This window comes from Pteronotus mesoamericanus, unplaced genomic scaffold, assembly GCF_021234165.1.
Source record: "Pteronotus mesoamericanus isolate MK-2021 breed Mesoamerican mustached bat unplaced genomic scaffold, CSHL_Meso_final contig_25, whole genome shotgun sequence".
NCBI lineage: Eukaryota > Metazoa > Chordata > Mammalia > Chiroptera > Mormoopidae > Pteronotus > Pteronotus mesoamericanus.
This window is the reverse complement of record NW_026555105.1, coordinates 6,054,122-6,074,251: the sequence shown is the minus strand read 5'-3', so window position 1 is coordinate 6,074,251 and position 20,130 is coordinate 6,054,122. Positions and strand designations below refer to the sequence as shown.

Here is a 20,130-nt window from a genome sequence, read left to right as displayed (position 1 = left end):
CACATCACAACCTACCCACCAAATGGGCTTCAAAGCCCGAGACACTAACCTGAAAAAACACAGGCGCTCCTGTGTTCACTGGGGCTGTGTTTACAGTAGCCAGGAGGTGGAAGCGGCCCAGGTGCCCGTGAGTAGATGAGTGGATAAAAAAGCTGCGGTGCATTTACAGTGTACTGCTACTCGGCAGTCAAAAAAGAGGAGCCCTGGATGGTGTGGCTCGGTGGACTGAGTACTGGCCTGTGAATCAAAGTGTCGCTGGTTTGGTTTCTGTCAGGGCGCAGGCCTGGGTTGCTGGCCACGGCCCCAGCGCAGGGAGTGTGAAAGGCAACCACACAGCGATGTTTCTCTCCCTCTTTTTTCCCTGTCCCTTCCCCTCTCTAAAAATAAATAAGGAAATCTTACCTTTTGCAACAACAGGGGTGGAGCTGGAGAACATTATGTTCAGTGAAATAAGCCAGTCAGAGAAAGACAAGTACCATACAATTTCATTTATATGTGGAATCTAATGAACAAAACAAACAAACATGCAGAATGGACAGACTCAGAGAGCAAGCAGGCTGACAGCTGTGGGGGGTGGCAGGGTTGAGCAAATGAGCAAGAGAGAAAAAACTTGTAGACAGGGACAGTAGTATAGTGACCGCGGGGTGGGCAGGGGGGGCGCGGGTACAGGGCCATAAAGGCTGATGGACGGATGGATGGATGGACGGACGGATGGAGACCCGACTTGGGATGGTGAATACACAATACACTGTACAGATGATGCGCTCAATTGTACGCCCAAAACCTGTATAATTTCTTAACCAGTCTCAACCCCAATACATTTGGTAAAAAAGGGAAAAAACCTAAAAGCTTTTCTCAAGGGAAAAAAACGGGCTTCCAAGATCAGGGCTGAGAAAATAGACACCCACACCCACACACACACCCACAGATGGAGCGCACTGAGAACAGTCACCCTTATGCCAGCAATCCCTCAAGTAGGAATTTGCCGTTACGTGATTAGCTGGAAATGGGCTTTACCTTGGAAAGATGTCTAAAAGTACGCTGGAGGGGGTGAGATATGTACTGTTTTTTAAGTAAAATCATCATACATTTGGCTCTAGAAAGACATAACACTTAATGGGGGGTTAATATCAAGAGGGAAAAACGGTGAACGTTGTAGGCACCTAGGACCAGGGCACAATAGCTTAGGTGAGGTGCCTCCATTTCCGTTATCTGAAGGGCGGGCTTAATTTTGCTGACTTGGTGGCTGCTTCACCCTAAATTTAGATGAGCTGAGGCCAAAGGACAGACAAGCCTTGGTGGGCAGGGACGAAAACATTCACTCGCCAAGTTCTTGTCCGGTCAAAGGCCATCAGAATGCATCCCCCAGCCCTTTCCTGGAGGTCAGAATACCCTCCAGGATAATGCAGGGTCCACACCCACGAAGGTTCTCCTGGGGCCGGACGCTGGTTCTCGCCAGTGGGTTCACCAACACAGCAAAAGGTGGGTAAGAGGGTTCTTTACCAGCAGGTTGTGAACCTGCTCTTGCCCTGGGTCTTCCTTCAATGGGCACTCCCCCAACTCCCCTAAGAAGTTCCCCTTGGAATTAAGTACCACCTCCTATTTGACTCTCAGCCTATCCTTTCTAAGCAGCCCCTAAGAATGAGATGGTTAAAAATAGTCTCCCTGCCCCACCGACTTGTGCCAGGTTCGGATGGGTGAGACATGGGTTAGCCTAAGGCAGGCTAAGCTCTCTATGGTGGTAAGCGAACACAAGAAGTTCTCTAGTGAGGTTAAACTAATTAAACTTTCATGCCTTAAAAAGGAAAGATACCACCAGCAAAGGATGGGTTGATCAAAGTTTGTTTGGTTTTTTCCATACGATGGTTCTAATAGTATTTGGTTGTCTTTAACGTCATTCGAAACAATTTTGTTAGACTATGATGTGGCAGCCGTCTTATCAGCGTGTATTAAAAAAAAACCCAACTTATCTAAACTGGTAAATTTGTGTCGCCATTTTCATATTTAAGATGGAAAAAAGCAAGCAACATTTTTGGCATGTTATACTTTACTATTTCAAGATAGGTAAAAATGCAACTGAAACACAAAAAAGATTTGTGCCGTGAATGGAAAAGGTGCTGTGACTGATCAGATACGTCAAAAGTGTTTTTGCAGTTTTGTCCTGGAGATTTCTCGCTGGATGATGCTCCATGGTTGGGTGGACCAGCTGAAGTCAACAGTGATCAAATGGAGACACTGGGGAAAATCAACACTATACCACGTGCAAGAAAGCCGACTTACTCAAAATATCCCAATCAATAGTTATTGATGAAAACAAAAAACGTGTCTTTTATTTTAATCAAAAAACTTAAATGGACTTTTTGGCCCACGCAATAGTAGATGGCATGCCTGAGAAGTGGGTCAAGTGTGGGTGTAACCAGATGTCCCTCTTCCTTCTAGGACCTAGAGGGTCAGAAGGCACCTGGAAACGATCAGCAAGTAAGGATCTCAGGTTTAGAGCAGAAACTAGGAGACACACTCACAGGCACGCGGGATGGGGAAACAAAATATCCAAAATTTATTCTCCAACAGTCAGCATCAGCAGGTACAACTACAGGGTTCTCTCCGTACATCATACATTCACAAGGCGCAGCAGTGAGCAAGGCTCTGACGTGTCCTCTGTAACAGCATCCACTTCACAGTGTGAACAGGCACTATCACTGTGTTCACTTACAGTCCCAGGAGGAAAGGCACAACTTGGCAAAACAAAAAAATGTTTCTGGATCCTAAAGTCAGGTGCAATCACTCAAGAGACCAACTTCTGATATTCTTGATCTACATCTCCACATTGAGGGGGGAAGACTCCTCCACGCAGAACTGAGGGTCTTTCTTTCTCCCTCGTTAAACCGTTAAAGAAACCTTTATTTGTTTGCTTAGTATTACAGAGAAGGGAATTAAAAAAAAAAATCTCAAAAACATCTTGAACAGCTGCTCCCACCAATACATCAACTCTTAGGTTTAAGACAGGGACTAGGAACACTTTCAACAGTCATAAAATAGGAAGAGAGACTAAGGCTACAAAAATAAAAAAATAAATGAGGTAGATAAATTAAAGCTTTCATACCCAGGACTTGCCTGTTCCAACTTTGTAGCCTTCATGCAACAATACTCAGGGGTAGGGGTGGGGATCTTCATAATTACTTGGCATAAATCACATCAAGGAAATTTTTATAAAAATTAGTATGTGAACCTCTAATAAGAAACATGCCCTTCTGTGAGTTTCTGCAAGAATGAAAACCCCATTTCTCTGATAGAATAGGCACTGGTGAACTAAATTATGTCACCTGAGGGCCCCTGCTCAGGGGCCCACCTGGCCTGGCGGCCAGGAGAAGGCAGCGCCCGGGAGGCACAGGGAATACGTTGGCACCCCTTGGGCTCCACCTGAACTATATTCAACGAGCAGCAACACACACACACTGACTCCCTACGGACTACAATCGGTCCAGTTGAGGGCACCCTACTGAACACCCAAGGCTGAGGGAATTTTGTAATTCTACAACCTTAGTGAAAAGAAGAAAAAAAAAGTACATTCAAGGAAAAAAAAAAAAGAAAGAAAAAGAAAGGGTGCAGGTTTGGGCGGCATACCAAGCAGGTCCCTAAAAACGACAGACGTTGTATATACCCGCATCCGGTCACCACGGAAGCATACAGCACCCGTCCCCCAGTTAGGCTAAGCAGTTGCCTTTTCCATCGTGGATCAATGAGCCCCAGCATCAAACAGGTGGCAGTCTTTGGAAATAGTGACTCTAGCTTGTACAAAGTTTTCATGTATACAGTTTGTCTCAAGTAACAAGGCTACTTTGCAAGACCCGCTTCTTTCCAAAATTAAAAAAAAAAAAAAAAAATACTAGTCTGTATTTGTTTTCATATGATTTTTTTTTTTTTTTGCAAAGCAGCATAGCAACATCGTGATTGTAGGACTTGCCTGAGGTTGTGGTCACAACTGTAAACATCGTCTGCACATCAGTAAGAAAAATAAAAAGGAGGAGATGGGTTTCTTAAAAAACGAAAACAAAAAACAAACAAGGTCCAGTTTGCGAGCAGCCGCCGCATTTCTCCTTCTGAGTGGGTTCTCTTGCAGCTTAGCTGACCGCTATCTTGTTTTCTTCCATAAAGTGAGGAAACTGGTGTTTGGGAACGCTGTCAGGGGCACCTGGCTTTTCCACGTCAGCACTGACAGCTGACGGACAGCCATCCATCTTGGCGACAGTGGGATTATTGTTGACCACAGAGCTGGCCCCCAGGGAAACCGGGAGGGTGGGGAGGCCTCCGCCCTGGATCACTGAGATCTCGTTGGTCTTCATGGCCAGCCCGCCGTTGAGCATGGTGGTGTACTGGTTCCACACAACAGGGTCCACGTTCACGGAAGGGGCCATGATTTCCTTGGGAAACATCTCTGGGACCCTCTTTGCATCTGTTCCTAGAAGAGCCATGGTGTTCTCGATGGCCAGCTTCCTCCCTCGGCGAGCAGAGCTGTTGTTGGCACCGTGCGTCATATAGTGGACCTGTGGGAAGAGGGACAGAAAGGTTTCTACCCACACAGGCTGGCAAGCCACAGTCGGCCTGCAAGGGGGTTTGGCTCCACCCAAACATACTAACATAATTTATACTAAAAAATTTGATTTCATGTGTAAGAAATTCTAGATATCTGTTCTCTTATAGGGGGCGGGGGGGGGGGGGGAGCACACAAAAATCAGGTGATCCTACTGCCTACTGCTTCTTCAGCCTGGCCTCCTCTCTGCATCAGTCTCCTGGTCTGGCTTTTGAATTTGCAAACGCTTTTCAGCTTCATTAAAGACTCAAAGAATGTGGGAGGTGACAGGTTTCCTGAGACATTCTCGTTTCACCTTCAGACACCCTTAGAAGTTAGGAGTCCACTCATCCAAGCGCACAAGTGACTTGCTCTTAATCACTGTAAGTAAGTGTGCAGGGGGGGCAGCTCCAGCCCTTCCCTGGGCTCACAGCCAGGCCTGTGAACCAAGCTCGGCTTTCTGTATTTGCAAGTCGGTATGAGGGATGAACTGACCGCATGTTCCTCCTTTGGCAGCTGTGCCAACCAAAGAGAATAGGTCGTTCTGTAATAGTTAAGTTTTCTTAATTTTTAAAATGTCATACAGTCTTCTACGTCAACTCATCTAAGATGATGTTTCAATCTTTCTTCTAACTACAAAGATTTCAACCAGTAGTCTACTCAATGGAGAGGGACAGAAAGAGAACCACAGACACATGACTGACGTAAAACTGGAGGCTGGGCTGAGGGGAAAACTCGGGCCTCCAATTCCCATCCTGAGTTCTTAGGCAGGCCACTGCCAGGCCTTCCCAGGGAGGTTCTCCTGTCCGCCTCCGGGGAAATCTTAGGTGGACAGACCTATAACAACAGGGTGTTCTCTGGACAAACCCGCTGCTCCCTCTGCAATGCGCTGCTGATAACGCAGAGGCCTTTATAACTGCAGTGGTACTGTATTACACATACCTCTAACTCACGTTACTTATTTCAACCTGGCGAGCTCGGAAAATACCACCAACATGCAGTCCAGGTGGCCATCAAGTCTGGAAGCATTATGAAACCCACAAATGACTTATCAATTCTATGTTACAAGACACGACAAGTATCATCTTTGTTTCCAGACTTGATTTCCTACACATACGGAACGACTGCTGAAAGGCATCATGGTCTGCCCCAGTATGGATAATTTCAGGAGCAGAAGAGTATAGACTGCATGTCTTGCTCCTAGATGACAACCCTTGTACAATGCATCATCACTTTTTATGGGCTACTAAAGATAAACGAAGAGCCCTCCCTGGCTGGTTGGCTCAGTGGATTGAGTGCCGGCCTGAAAACCAAAGGGTTGTTGGTTCAATTCCCAGTCACGGCACATGCTTGGGTTGTGGGCCAAGTTAGGGGATGCGTGCGGGGCAACCACACACTGATGCTTCTCTCCCTCTCTTTCTCTTTCCCTCCCCCCCTCTAAAAATAAATAAATAAAAAAGAAAAAAATCAAGGAAAAAAATTCCTGATTGCAGACACGTGCAACAAGAAGCATCCAATCTCAGAGATGTCATGATATGAGAAAATGTGCTTCTTTAAAGAGTATTTATTTTGAGAGCCAGTTTTGAGATGTAACATCCCATGTGCTCTCTGTAGAAAGTTCACCATGGGCAGAGAACACTGAGGGACGCAGCCCAAAACCTAGCTCCCACCCCCGCGGAAACCTGAGGAAACTCACCTTCAGGTTGCCTTTGGTGGTGAAGGCCCGCCCACATATGTTGCACACGAAAGGCTTCTCCCCAGTGTGAGTCCGCTCATGGATCTGGAGGGCGCTGGCCGATGAGAAGTTCTTTCCACACCGTGTGCAGGCGTGCTGCTTGCCCTGGCGGCGAGGCTGGGCCGCCAGCAAAGGTGTCATGCCTGGGGACATGGTCGCGGGTCCAAATGCGCTGGGAACTTCAACTTTGACATAGGTTGGCTGGGCTCGGACAAATGCTGACGGGAGACTGCCCCGACCTGGTGTGCAGAGGAGAAAAAAAAAAAAAAAAAGCCTAAACCTTTATCATCCCGCACTCGTTCGCTCCTTGAACCAACAAAAGAGCTCTGAAAACAACTGCCCACTGTCTGAGCGCCTGGAAATGGCTTTTAGGACATTTATGCCTCGGAAGCAGCTTTCCTTTGACTTGTTTGCCTGCGCAGAGTGACGACTCAAAACACTTGGGAAAAATGTGCCACTGTGGTGTGTAAAGGTGTGGGCAACACATTTCACAGGCATCCAAGTTCAAACTCCTACATACGGAGTGGCCTCTGAAGTCTATGCCCAGGCGCCCATTCTTCTCGGGCTCTGCCACGCAGCTGGTCCCCACCTTTGCCATCAATGACATCGACAGGCACCCCACCATTTGTGCGCACATTTCAAATCGGTTAGATTTTTACCCCAAGAGTTATTTACTTGTGAACCTCACAACTAGGGAGCGGGACCTCAGAATCAAGAAATCATCTCTGTGGGCAAAAAACAGTGCCCACGTTCTCAGAGTTATTCTACTCTTAAGAGCACCTTTACCTCCCCACGGAGTCCCAAACACAAAAATAAAAACCAAGAAAAAAGGACACGGTCCGGCCAACATGAGCAGTAACCGCCACACATCAAAGCGTGTCATTGCTGGGCCAGAGGAAGGTATCCCTTCCCTCCACCTAGAAGCACAGAATGGCTACCGGCCCTACAGCGGACCGCTTCACACTTATCACACTCTCCGTTTGCCAAGTTCAACCCAGGTTCCTTCCGGACGACCTTGTGCCCAAAACGGACATAAGTGAAAGCCAAAGCTCTATCACCTTCCATCTCAGTGCGGCTGAGCTCCGAGCCGTCCGCCTTGCCGCCTGTATCAGGAGACTTGGACTTGATGCTCTCTGCTTGGCTATTGGCCGGGGAGAGGGCCTGAAAGGACGCGGTCTCCAGGACGTCCGGGCTCCGGCTCTGGTACTCTGGGTCTCCCATCACCGAGGACGACGAGTCATTGGTCAAGCCATCGCTCTCCACCGAGCCGTTTTCTCTGCTGCTCTGCCGCTGCAGGACCAGAGCGGGGCCTGCCTTCCCCGGGGCGTCCAGGGGGGCCGTCAGGGTGAACACCGGCGAGGGCGACGCCGAGTGGATGCCGGGAAGGGGCACGGGGACCTTCGAGGAGCTGCTGGGGGCGTCCTGGGAGCCGACTTCGTCTACATCAATGCTTTCGATGTCATTGTGACAGACGGCGCTCGTGCCGCCGTTCTCACCGACCACCATCAGCTCGGGACCCGCAAAGTCACAGGGGTTCTCCGGCAGGGGCGTGTTGGGAATCTGACCGCCCATGTGCATCCGAATGTGCTGCTGCAACATGACCGCGTTGGTAAACTTCTTCTGGCAGATGGGGCACGAATGCTGCGTCTTTATGGAGGTGTTGGTTCGGTGGACCCCGAAGTGGGTCTTCAGGTTGCCTTTGGTGGAGAAAGCTCGGTCACAGATCCTACACCGGAAGGGTCTCTCCCCGGTGTGGGTGCGGTAATGCATTTTGAGGGAGCTCTGGCAGCTTAAGACACGGTGGCAAATGAGACATTCATTGGGGTCGGTGGTGGCCTTGTCAATGTTCTCCACCAGCTGCTGCAACTTGAGGGTCTCTGACCCTGGCTCAGGTGTCCCTCTCCCTTGGAAGCCACCAACCCTTGGGGAATTATGGTTTGGCCCCACCCCAGAGAGCACAGATCCATCCTCACTTTCTGGAGAAGGCCCAGGCTGCAGGTCCTTGGCCAGTGGGCCACCCATGAGATCCTTGGGGTTAGTCCCCGAAGAGAGATTCTGAGGTAGCCCTACATGGGGGGTCCCTGTGACCAGGACAGGTTTGCTGTCTAAAGAGAGACTTGATTCATCTATGGGGACAGGGATAGAGAGTGCATAGGGAACGCCATTGCCTGTCGCCATTTTGTCGTGGAACTCAGCGAACAGCTGGGGGTTTGCCTTCACCTGGGGATGTCGATGAAAGTGGACCTTGAGGTTGCCCTTGGTGGTAAAGCGGTGGCCACAGACAGAGCACACGAAGGGTCTCTCTCCGGTATGGGAACGGAGGTGGATCTGCAAGGAGCTATCAGTCCCAAAAACCTTGCTGCAGTACTTACACTTGTGCCTGTAGAGGGTGGCTTCGTCTTTGGGTTTGACATCCACCGGGGACACGTTGGGTGGCTTCCCTTTCCCTTTCTTGGACGGGTCTAACGCCACAGTGGAGAAAGGGCTCTGGAAGAGCACAGAGCTCGGGGCCTGAGGTAGCAAAGCCCCCGGGAGGCGGTTCGGGAGCACCCTGGTCCCATCCGGCCGTAGGGCGAAGGACACCAGCCCCGGGGACACAGAGCTGGTGGTGGAAGGGATGTTTGTGTGAGGTAGCTTGGCTTGTTTCAAGGTGTCCAGAGACAGACCTTGGCTTCCAGCTTTCTGGCTGAGCAAAGCCACCGCCGCAGAAACCTGCTGGGACACGTGGCTGCCTAAGGTCTTCAGGGCGTCAGCTCCCGCCACGCCGGAGTGGAGGGCGTGGGCAGCCCACATGTTCACCTGGACACGGATCTGCTCCGTGAGCTGGATCTGTTGGAGCTGCTGCTGCTGCAGACAAAGGATCTGCTCCAGGACCCACGGGATGCTGTTGGCACCAGGCAGGGGCGCGGGCAGCGCATCCGCGCTCCGCTGATTCACCGCCACCTTGGTGCCCCGTAGTGCTTGAAGGGTGACGTTAGTGTTGGCCACTTTGCCTTTGGGTAAATAGCTTAGGTCCTGGGGTGTGGGGGGCAGGGCAGCCTCTGTCTTTAAGTACAGAACAGACTCTGCTCCCGGCTTCTCCTTCATGTCCCCTGAGCTGCCACCATCCTCCCTGTGACTGTCCTTGCTGCTTGGGCTGTGTGGCTGGTGGCTCAGCACAGCCCCGGAGAAGTCTTCCGACGGCACTGGCCCCTCGCTGTCACTCATGATGAGGACGGGTGGATGTTTAGTGCAATTTTTCTTATGTTCCAAGAACTCAGAGAAGCTGAAGAACTCTCCACAGCATTTCTCACAGATGTGAGTCTCCTCCCGACGTGGTCTCTTTACCGTGACTCGGTCCCCAACCATGTCGTCGCCTGTCCCGGGGTGGTTCATGGAAGCACCTGTGGTAAGAGAGGAGAAGCTAAGAACTATGTCCAAGGAAGGATGAGGGGCAATTTCTTGGGAAGAATCATGACCACACACAAGGCACGAGGCTTCGTGATCTGTGTGCAACAGACAGAAGGCTGTGTGAGGGAACTTGGCATCCGAAGAGTCTGAATGAACTGACCGCTTGTGTAGTGGGTCGATGAATAACCCACACCCCCCAAATACATCTAAGTACTAACCCCAGCACCTGTGCACGGACCTGATTTGGATGAGAACTTTGCAAATGGAGGAGTCACGTGGCTATAAAGCAAGGTTTGCTGGCTTACCGGCGGTAGAGGTGGGAACTAACAAAAAGCAGGAAAAAGGCAAGGGACCGATTTTCCCTTAGGACTTCCAGAAGGAACCACACCTGCCAATACCTCGACTCCAAACTTCTAGCGTCCAAAACTGTTAAGAGGATAAATTTCGGTTGTTTTCAGCCTCCTAGTTTGTAGCAATCGGTTGTAGCAACCCGAAGACACACATACGATTATAAATAATCCCCTCAGAGACCTGCACCTCGACTCAAAGCCAGCTTCCAGCGGCAAAATGATGTTGGAAACGTGAACCCAGGGGGAAAAAAGACACTAAGGGCTCCTGGGGGCTCACTGGGCTCCATTTCGAAAAACAGCCTGGCAGCCATTTCTGCACCGGGGTCCCTTCCACAAACCGTACTTCACAGACGCCAGCGCGGGACTGCCCGCCTCTTCCCGGAACTCTCCCAGAACGAGTTCCTAGAACCCTATTTCAGCCAATAGAACCGAAACTTTCCCTGTCCAATCAGAGCTGAGCAGCTCTGACCAACCAGAGCAACTCTATCCTGACCAATCAGGAGAGTGCCTTTGAGCCGGAAATTGTGAGGCTTTGGAGCCCTCATTTGCATGAGGACAGACCAATAAGGGACCAGGGTCGGGGCTTCTATCTACATAAGCGAGCCTCCCCGCCCCCGCCCCACCGGCCCGCGAACCAGAGGGCCAATCTACCAGTCCCGTCAATAGGAGGTTTGATGGGGCGGGCTTGCCCTGCAGAATTTCTGCGAAACACATTATAATTACATCTTCATAAAGTAAGTGATATGTGTTCCCCGAAAACACATATAATCACGGGGCTAAGTGATTCGTTTAACAAACGCCTGAGCACTCGGTACATGCCCGGCACCAACCATCCTAGGATCTGGGAAAAGTACAGATACGGAAGGTATTTAGGGAACATTAGTTTCCCCACCACCTCTCTTTCTTTCTTAAAAAAATAAAAAATAAAAAATTATTTTATTCTTTTCTCCCCACCTCTTCTATTTCGAAAAGTTACAGCTCAGCAGCTGGGTGGGGCTCCCGACAACGACAAAACAGCAGTCGCTAACTCATTCTCACCTCCCGCCGTGCGGAAGGCTGGGGCTCGGGAACCCCACGGGGAAAAGGTGACCCCAAAGCCTCCAGTATTGTGCCCAGGCACCGCCAGGTGCCCCGTACACACCACACTCGTTACAGCCCAGGCCGGCAGCACCCAGGCCCTCCTTCTGAGCTCTTCCCTCCTCTCTCCTTACACTTCCTAGCGGGTTTTTTCCGTTGAGACTGCAACTATCTTCTCACAGAAACCCAGTGGGGCCAGGGAAGCTGGAGGAGGTGGGATAAGGTACAGGGAGGGCCTAGAACACAGGCTACCACCTTTCTGGGACACACGGAAGTGACTTGAAAAGACGACGGTTTGCCATTGGTTAGTGTCCTCCCAATACGCGCAAGGTTGCGGGTTTGCTCCCCAAGCAGGGCACATGCACGAATCGGCCAATAAATGCATCAATACGTGGCACAGCAAATCATCATTTTTCTCTCTTCCCCTCCCTCCCATCCGTCCCTTTCTCTCTAAAAAAAACCAATTAAAAAATAAGGGCACAATGCAGCGCTGAACTTCTAGGTAGAGCTCAACAAGGAGGTCCTGCCTTGCTTCTCCCCGCAGCACTGCTCCACAATAGTCCTTACTCTCAAGAACCAAGTTAAAAGTACTCGTCAATTCCCAGAGCACTCAGACAGCACCTAAGGCACACTTTCCAAATGCAGTGGGGGAGGGAGGGGGGAGAGAAGTAGCACACCTCTTTCTGGAAAAGCAAGTCTGGCAATTATGTATCAAGAACTTTAAAAAAGGGGAACTTTTTAAAAAGTTGGGAGGGAAATACACACTACTGGTAGGTGCGTATCAATAGATACAGCTCTTCAGGGGACAACTTGGTAACACCATAATTTTAGTGTAATTCTTCTTGGACCCAACAATCCTGTTGCTAGAAATTTATTTTCTGTGATACAAAGATATATTTCTCACGTTAACAAACAACAAAAACAGAAATGGACTGCACCCGGGTCCTTCAGGAAGGCTCTGGTGAAGTCAAGGGGGCGAGAGAAAAGAAATGATTACTTTGTAGCCTACAAAAGTAGACCTACATTGTATGTGCTGCTCTACAGGGCAATTGCACGAGGTTTATTATCTCAGGAGGAAAAAATAAGGAGAACAGGGTCTACCTATCAAGTGCTCCTGTCTGTGCTGCAGATAAAGATATGAACACAGAAAACCGCTGAGGTAAGACGAACTATGGCTGGCCTCTAGCTCCTGCAGCCTGGGCCGGCAGGTTGTGGAGGACAAGAACCTTCAACTGTTTACACTTTCTGAACTGCGGTTTCTTTTTAATGAGCATGTTTCCACCCTTTGTCTCCACCATTCTACTTCCACACATCTCCAAGAAAGGCCCTTCAAGACAGGAACGCCCATTCCACTGAGGGAGGGTCAGCAAAACCACCACCTGCGTCCAAACAAGACACACCCCAGGCTCTTGCACCTCAATTCATTGGTCTCTGCAGCCACATCATCGAAGAAATCTTTGCACCCCCCCCCCCATTTACAGATGTGGAAACTGAGATTCAGAAACAATCAGGTGACTCACGGGGACACAGCGATAACCAAGAAACAGAAGAGTGGGGACTGAATTAGTAAATGCTAGGACGCTAAAACCACTGGTCTACTTCACTATCGTTTCTTCAGGGGGCGTTTCTCCAGCTTTTTCATCTCGCCCCTCCATGGAGGCTTTTAATTTTAATGCATTTCTGTCCTAATCACACCCCACCATGAAATTTTAATACCACAAATACAGTGTCTTATCTAGTCATAGGCTGTGGTCCTTTGGAAAGCAACAAACTATTGTAACATCAATAGATGTTTTTCACGCCCCCCCCCCCCCGCAAAATCCAATTTCCACCCTGTAAGGGATAATATTCCCTTATTGAAAATACAAGTTTTCTAAACTGGGCATTCTTAAACAGGGGTCCATGGAAATAGAACACACAGATTATCTTTCTTTTCATTAACCTAAACTAAAATTGAATGTTTATTTTACTTATGAATGTAGGTAACATACCACAATGGTATCACAGAAACTGTGAGTTTGTCATCAACAGAAAACAGATTATTTTCATTTAGGGTGTTAACGCTTCGGCATTACTGGAAATTCTGGTGGTTGCCTGACCAGCTGCTACATCTTACTGTGTTCATAAAGCACATGTCATTCTATCACCAATGTTTTTTTGATAACTATCTCAGTGCAATTTATTTCCCTGGTATTTCTGTATGTTTCCTTTTACGTCCCTAAATACCTTCTGTTGAGAACGGCTCTATGGCACAAAAAAGGTTAAGCTCCCCTGCTCTAGAAGGATCTAACAGTTCCAGGAGTGATTTACGACCTGAATACCAGCTTGCCTTCACTGTATACACAGGCTCTCCTCTTCTGTAGCCATACCAGCCACATCCCACTTGAATCTTAAAACAGCGGGAGTTCTGTTTGCTTGTGCAGTAAAAAGTACTTCTGCATCCAGACCACCATTGGCAAATACTGAAACCATATTTGCCAAAGAGCCAGAGAACTGCTAGGAACAATTGCTGGGTATGCTTACGTGAACCCTTCCCAAAAGGAAGCAGCAAAGTGCAGAGGATTACAAGGCGAACAGGGCTTGCGGCCTTCACCCCACCCCCACTCCGGATTTTAGGAATGTTATCTCCCAGCATCTAGTTATCCAATAAGTTGGAAGAATGCAGCAAACCCAGCAGGGGGCTTAGATTCAATCACTGCCAAATGGATAGAAAATACAGCTTTGCATTGTATAAGAGGAAAAGCTCATCTACCAGAGGCTAATCAAATGCTGGAGATGAGAAAAATGCTTTTAAAAAAGTTTATCTTGAGAACCGCATTAGGACTGAGGCTTATCTCCGCTCCCCCCATTCCTATATTAATAGAACTACAAGGAGTAGATTAAAATACACAGTATCTTCTACCCTCCCCCACCCACAGGATAATTACAAAAAACAAAAGGAAACTGAGAGCTCCTCAAGGATTGAACCAGGGGAAAGAAAGTGCCCTTGTATCAGTTTAATTTTAGATCTGATTTCCACAACCCAAGAAACAGCTAAGCAGCAAGGCTTTAATTCAATTCACAGAAGGCAAATTAGAGCTATAATGCAGTTTCTATTTAATGGAGAGTTAAAAAATTTGCTCCCAACAGCCTAGGGTAAAAATTCAGGGACTCTGCTGAAACGAAGAAAAAAAGAAAAAAGTACAGAGGGCTCTCTGGCCACTGAGGTGAGTGAGCACAGCTTTCTTCGTTAGCGAGATGGACCCTTTTGGCCTCAACTTGAGCTCATCTTGTAAGCAAATCTGTAACCTCTGTGCAGGCGGGGAGCCTTTGTTGCCTCCTTCTCCAGAGCCCCCTGGAACAAAGCCGGACAGACACAAAATTAATTTTTAAAAAACTTCTAAAAGGAGGCTGCTGGCGGGGGACTAAAGAAGCAGTTCTTGCCTGGATCCACAGGCTTTTAGAATGTTTAGGTGCTTTTGTAAAAGAATCAAAAGTACAAGAGGCGATGGAAAGAAAGGGCAACTCCTGGAACTCTCTTCCCCCGCATCCTTTTTCCAGGGCAGTAAAGAGCAGAGCAAACTTTTATTTCCAAGTTGCTTTGCAGGGACCTGTTCATCGAAAGCCTCCAAAGGCATATCTCAAAAGTTAAAAAGGAGGAGAGCGCGTCAAACTCAACCAGCCAAACAGCATGGCCCCCGGAACGGAAGTGACAGAAAGTCCACCCCATAACCAGTCTCTTGAAGGCCACAATCCAACAGGACAAGGCAACCACAAGCAAGCCGTTTCAACTGGGAGATGTGGCTCCCTCTCCCTGATGAGGAAAAATGAGGATGAAAGCTAATTAAGGCCCCCAGCCTGGGGCCTGGCATACTGTTAGCTGAAGATTTAAAACACAGAATTATCTCAATGGGCGGTTCAGCACCATTTTGACACAGAAAGTAAAAACAAAAGCATTGTTATTTTGAACAATATTAATTACTGATCGCATTCCCACTGTACAGAGAGGAACCCGAAAGCTCAGGGAAGCCACGCGTGTCTTGAGGTTACATGGCTAAAAAGTCACACAACCAGACTGGAAGGCACATCTCTAAACCCTTACCAAAAAAAAAAAAAAAACCCCAACTTCATTTAAAAAGAGGAAGTGCCAGCTCTATCTCCTGCCTCCGAGATGGGTCCCCAACTCCCCATCAGCGAGGAAGCAGAGGCTGGAGTGACTATGGTTGGCTTGTGCAATCTCTTTTTAACGGAACAAAAGGGGCTGTTGGAGCCCCTCTCTTTCGGAAACACAGATGGAAACACAGCGAGTTGGCTTGCAACATTAATGCTACAAATCAACACATTTCCCTCCCCGCCTCAATTAAAACGGGAGCTCCCAAGTGCCCTATTCTCAGGATCCTTACTGGCCAATGTAGGTCATTTCAGTTTAGAAACTGGGGCTAGGCAGTTATTTGAAACTTGGGAATCTTAATCGTCGAAGGTTGTAATCCAGTTTAGCACAAAGGGCATTTGAAACTCTTTTGAGAAAATGCTAATTTTCCTGTGTGGAGCGCCAGTCCCTTGGCCACCTGCAGATGTTCTGATCTGCTAATTGATGGCCAAACTTCATTTTCCTCCCTCAAAAACCGTTTGCTTTACAAGTGGGTCTCACGTTGGCTTTGCAAAATAAGATCGACCCCATGTTAATGTTAAATTACACATTTCTGTATCTAGCTAGCTATAGCTCTATCTGTATGTACACAGATACAAAGAGGCTGCTCAAGTGCAATATGCAGCCTTTCAAATGTACTGCTTGGGAAAACTGTCTTCTATCCCACGGTAGTAACTGGGGAATCTGAAAAACACATTCTGAGATCGAGGAATTTTTCCCAAGAATTCCGAAGACTTGGCAAATACCCGGCACAGCCAAGGAGCCGGCAGGCAACCGGCTGGAGTCCCCAGGGACGCCCAGCCCAGCGCTCTCCATTCCTTTCCACAACCCGTCCCATCAGGTGCGAGCCGGTACCTGCGAGGGGACCCGCCTCTCAGCAAAGGGCGCAGCTCCAGGCTGGGCCTCCAGGGGGCGCCCGCGCACAACTCGGTCGCCGGCTCCAACCCCAGCGATCAATAGCGACTGCCCCCCCATCCCAAATAGTGGAGGGAGCGCAATGCCAGGCCTGAGACCTTAACCAGCTCGGGTTAACTGATTGCAAACTCCAGCCAGTGTTAATTTAAGAAGCCCCCCACCCACCCACCCCGTAACAAGTTCCCCCTAAAGGTGCCAAACACCACCAGAAGCCCCTCTAGCAAGCGCTCACCCAAAATGAAGGGGGAAGAGGTCAGAGAAGACCAGGGGAGGAGGGGTCAGAGCCAGGAGCTCGCCCCTCCTCTCGGGAGGAAGCCGGTGGGCGGAGGGTTAACCCTTTTGTTCCAGGTGGGCCAGGCAACGAAGCCTCTCCACGCTCCCTCCACCCCACCCCCCAGGCACAAAGAGAGTCCCCCCTCCTAGGACCTCGGGTGCCCACTGCCCCGACCATCAGACACCCAAGAAGGCACAGCCCGCCCCTCGGTCAAGCCGATCTCTTTCGTTTGCCCTGGAAAAAATGGTATTTTGGAGGTAGCAGGGATTTATATTAACCCAGTATGTATTTGGGAAATGTATTATTAATTTCTTCCCCGGAAAAGAGGACAGCAGTCAAAAAGTAGCGACCGTCTTCCCTTCGGAGTTGGATCTGGGAATTTCTGGGTGGCCACACACCCGCACCCACGGTGGAGGTGTTAGAAAGCAGGCGGCGACCAACAAGGCCCCAGAGGAGGGTAAAGGCGCACCCTCCCCCATGCGGACGCTAAAAACTTATCAGGCGACAATTTGGCGGGCCGCGACAGCGGGGAGATAGTGGGAAATCGACCCGCTCCAAAAACCTCCTCGGTTAAGCGACGAGGAGGGGAGTTTGCGCGGCTGCTCAGGGCAGGGCTGGGGTCCCGAACTCCTCCCGACCCCCGAGAGGCCGGGCGCGGCAGCGTGGGCCGGTCAGCCGCGGAGTCCACCCTGGCCGCGACCGCGCAGCCCTGGCCCGACCTCTCCCCTCTGGTCCCGGGGGCGCGCACTGGGAGAGAGCGGGGCGCCCCGGAAAAGCCACGCACAGCGCCAGGCCGGTGCACCCCGGCGGGGCTGCCGGGCGCCCGCGTCCCCCGCCCTGGGGGCCCGCATCCCTCCCGCACGCCGCGGTTATTTTAGGAAGTCGGAAATCAAAGATGGCTGGAGGTCAGGCCCCGAAAGGTTAGGGCGAAGATCGGCAGGCGGCGTAGCCCCGGGGAAAAGGCGAAAACCAGAAAAGAAATTTTTAAAAAAGGAAATATTGGGCCCTCCTCGCCCACCTCTTCTGGCCCTCCACTTTCCTCCGCAGCGCGGGTGGCCCGCACCCCAGCTCCTGGGGCCGGGGAGAGGTCGCGCCCCCTCCCCCCGCTTGGCCCCGGAGGGGCGCGAGCAACAGATCGTCCTCCCCCGGGGGTCTTCCGAGGGTGCGCCGCTTCTCCAGCCTCCTAGAAAAGCCCCCAAGGGGTGAGAGAAAGAGTGGGGACCCCCGGGGTCTTTCTTTTAAAAGCGGCGCCAGGGAGGGAGGAGGGGAACCTAAGTTACAAGGGGGGGGGGAGGTTACTAGTGAGGGGAGTGGAACCAATTAAGAGGGGCAGAGGACAAGGAGAAGGGAACCTTTCAGGAAAGAGAGGGACAGAGGAGAGGGTGGGGGTCACTTTTACAATAAGAAGGGAGAGACCTAGGGGTGAAATTTACACAAGTGAGGGGAAGCGATAAAAATGTAAAATTAACTAGGGCCCCTGGCGGCGAGGGGGGGGTGCCGAGGCTGCCTCTCTTCTCTGGAACTGAGCCCCAGGTCTCGGTCCCAGAATCCGCACTGGAAGCCGCTAGCTCCCTGGAGCCCGCGCCTTCGAGGGTCCCGCGAACACGCGGGAGGATTGCGCGCCCCGGCCCCACTCACCCGGCTCCCCCGCCGCCGGCGCCGCTGGGTCCGCATCTGCAAACTCTGGGGCCGGCTGCTGCGGCTGCTGCTCGCCCTGGTCCTCCTCCGAGTTGATGTGTTGGGGTTTCGCCTGCTTGCGCCTCGACATGGTGCGAGCATCGGGGCGCCGGGAGAACCGCGGTGATTTGCCCACTCCGCCACAAATTCCTGGAGTTGGGAAATTTACCCCCCTTCGGCCGGAACGCGCATGTCCCAGTAATTATTATTATCAATAATGCATTGCGATTTATCATGAGCCCTGACAGCTGATTGGCCTGGGTCCAAGACCTCAGAGATCATTTAAATAAGCCCTCATTGATCAGGGAGGGGTGAGGCATTCTGGGCTTTGTAGTCCGGCCCTACATGCGACAAAGGCGTGTTCGTCCCGGGAGCGCAACTAATTAGCATCCGGGCTCAGATTGGCTGGATCGTGGACGAAATCGGGGCGGGGGCGGCGGGGGGGGGGGACCCATCCTTCGCTCCAGCGATTTGAGCCCTTGGAGAGAAAAAGGAAAAAGAATTGCGAACTTATTAAAAATTGGGGACTTAGGTAAAAGTTTTGGAACGAGCGACATTGGTAGGGTGCTCCAAAAATGACTTTTGTAAGGTTGATATCCGCGCCAGTCGTGGAGAAAGGTCTTTGCAGTGGCTCAGTATTAATATCTACCAAAAATCCTAAAAGCAAACAAAAAACTGAGATGTGACTTGTGTCCCCTTCCATCATCTTTTTGATGGAAGTGTTAAAATTGGGTTTCGTGATGTCTGAAGAACAGTGAAAATAGCATTCAGCCTTCCATCTCCATCTCAACTCTGAACGTGGCCTTCCACTTTCCAAAATTTCAGATCACTGCATCACCAAAATTTATTTGCTTTAAATGATAAATAGCCCCCAGAATTCATAGTTGCAAGGGTTAGTTTGTTAAAATACGACCTTGATCTGGTTTGATTTTTATTTTTTTTTACTGTAAAGTAACAGGATACTAAATACAGAAAAGGGCAGATTAAAAGCCAGTGAGTACAGTCAGGTAATAGCAAAACAGCAAGCAATTGCATTTCCCCCCACAAGCCATAAATGTCTCATAACATCATACTTATATACTACTTTACATACTTTATTACATCACCCAAGGAAGCACAGTGCTCTGGGTGTTAACTAAACTAAGCCTTACTGGAACGTTGCAATTTAAACAATTATGGAAAAGGCATATGGTTGAAAGTGATTGTATCATCCCAATAGGGGGATATTTGGAATTTTCTGAAATTTTGTGTGTGTTTGCGCGCGTGCGTGCAATATTCTATTATATCGGATGCATATACAGCTACACAATAAATCTGCATTTAATTCCATTAACTGCCTTGCACAATGTAAATACTTAATAGATGCTGAATAAATGTGAAATCTTCGACCTTCTAAGTCTTTGATGGGTGTTTCCATGCTGCCTCTGGGCATTTGTGTTTATTGGGCATTTACTTCATTGTAAGGGGCTGCAGCTATAAACCCTCCCTCCACATTTGTGCATTGCATTTTCTTGATTAGTTATTCATCAGGCTCCCAGCTTGTAAGAATTTCTTGTAAGCTCATCAGGAATGCAAGGAAAATAGAACGCTGGGCTCATAAGTATGTTCACCTGGGTGTTTGGACAACCCAAGGCAGAAAAGAAATCAGCTTGAGCATCTTTTTGATATTCGTGGTCATTAACAAAAACCTCCTGAAGAAAGGTTAACCTCCAATATTTGAAGTCTCTCCAAAAGTTTTACATTGTTTTATATAAGTCCCCTAAAGCAAAAGAGATAGAACTACAGTCAACAGCCAAGTTGTAAAGGCAAGAATTTGGTTTAATAATACATGGAAGCCTTTAGAATTCTCATACTGAGTATTAAGGCCAATTAACGCCTACCTTGCTGACTAATTTGCCTGTATTCCCAACACCTTTTCTATGTAAGATAATGTGGCAGATGTAATTTATCACCCTACACGAGTGTACAGTAGGTATACAGCTCAATAAATAGTGATTTCAAGAAAACCGCATG

The 20,130-nt window shown here is 49.4% G+C and overlaps 1 protein-coding gene across 2 annotated transcripts; it reads right to left on the bottom strand.

Annotated features, from left to right (window-relative positions):
• Positions 1 to 4,121: 4,121 nt before the first annotated feature.
• Positions 4,122 to 18,208, bottom strand: SALL4 (spalt like transcription factor 4). 2 transcript variants are annotated; one of them, XM_054573367.1, is made up of 4 exons: positions 18,079 to 18,208; positions 7,364 to 9,688; positions 6,267 to 6,544; positions 4,122 to 4,544 (listed from the first exon to the last, which is right to left on the bottom strand). In XM_054573367.1, the coding sequence occupies exons 1-4, from the start codon at positions 18,206 to 18,208 to the stop codon at positions 4,122 to 4,124; spliced, it is 3,156 nt and encodes a 1,051-aa protein (XP_054429342.1). The 2 variants fall into 2 exon arrangements, with proteins under 2 accessions (XP_054429342.1, XP_054429344.1); XM_054573369.1 differs by having other exon boundaries at positions 8,678 to 9,688.
• Between the last annotated feature and the right edge of the window lie 1,922 nt (positions 18,209 to 20,130).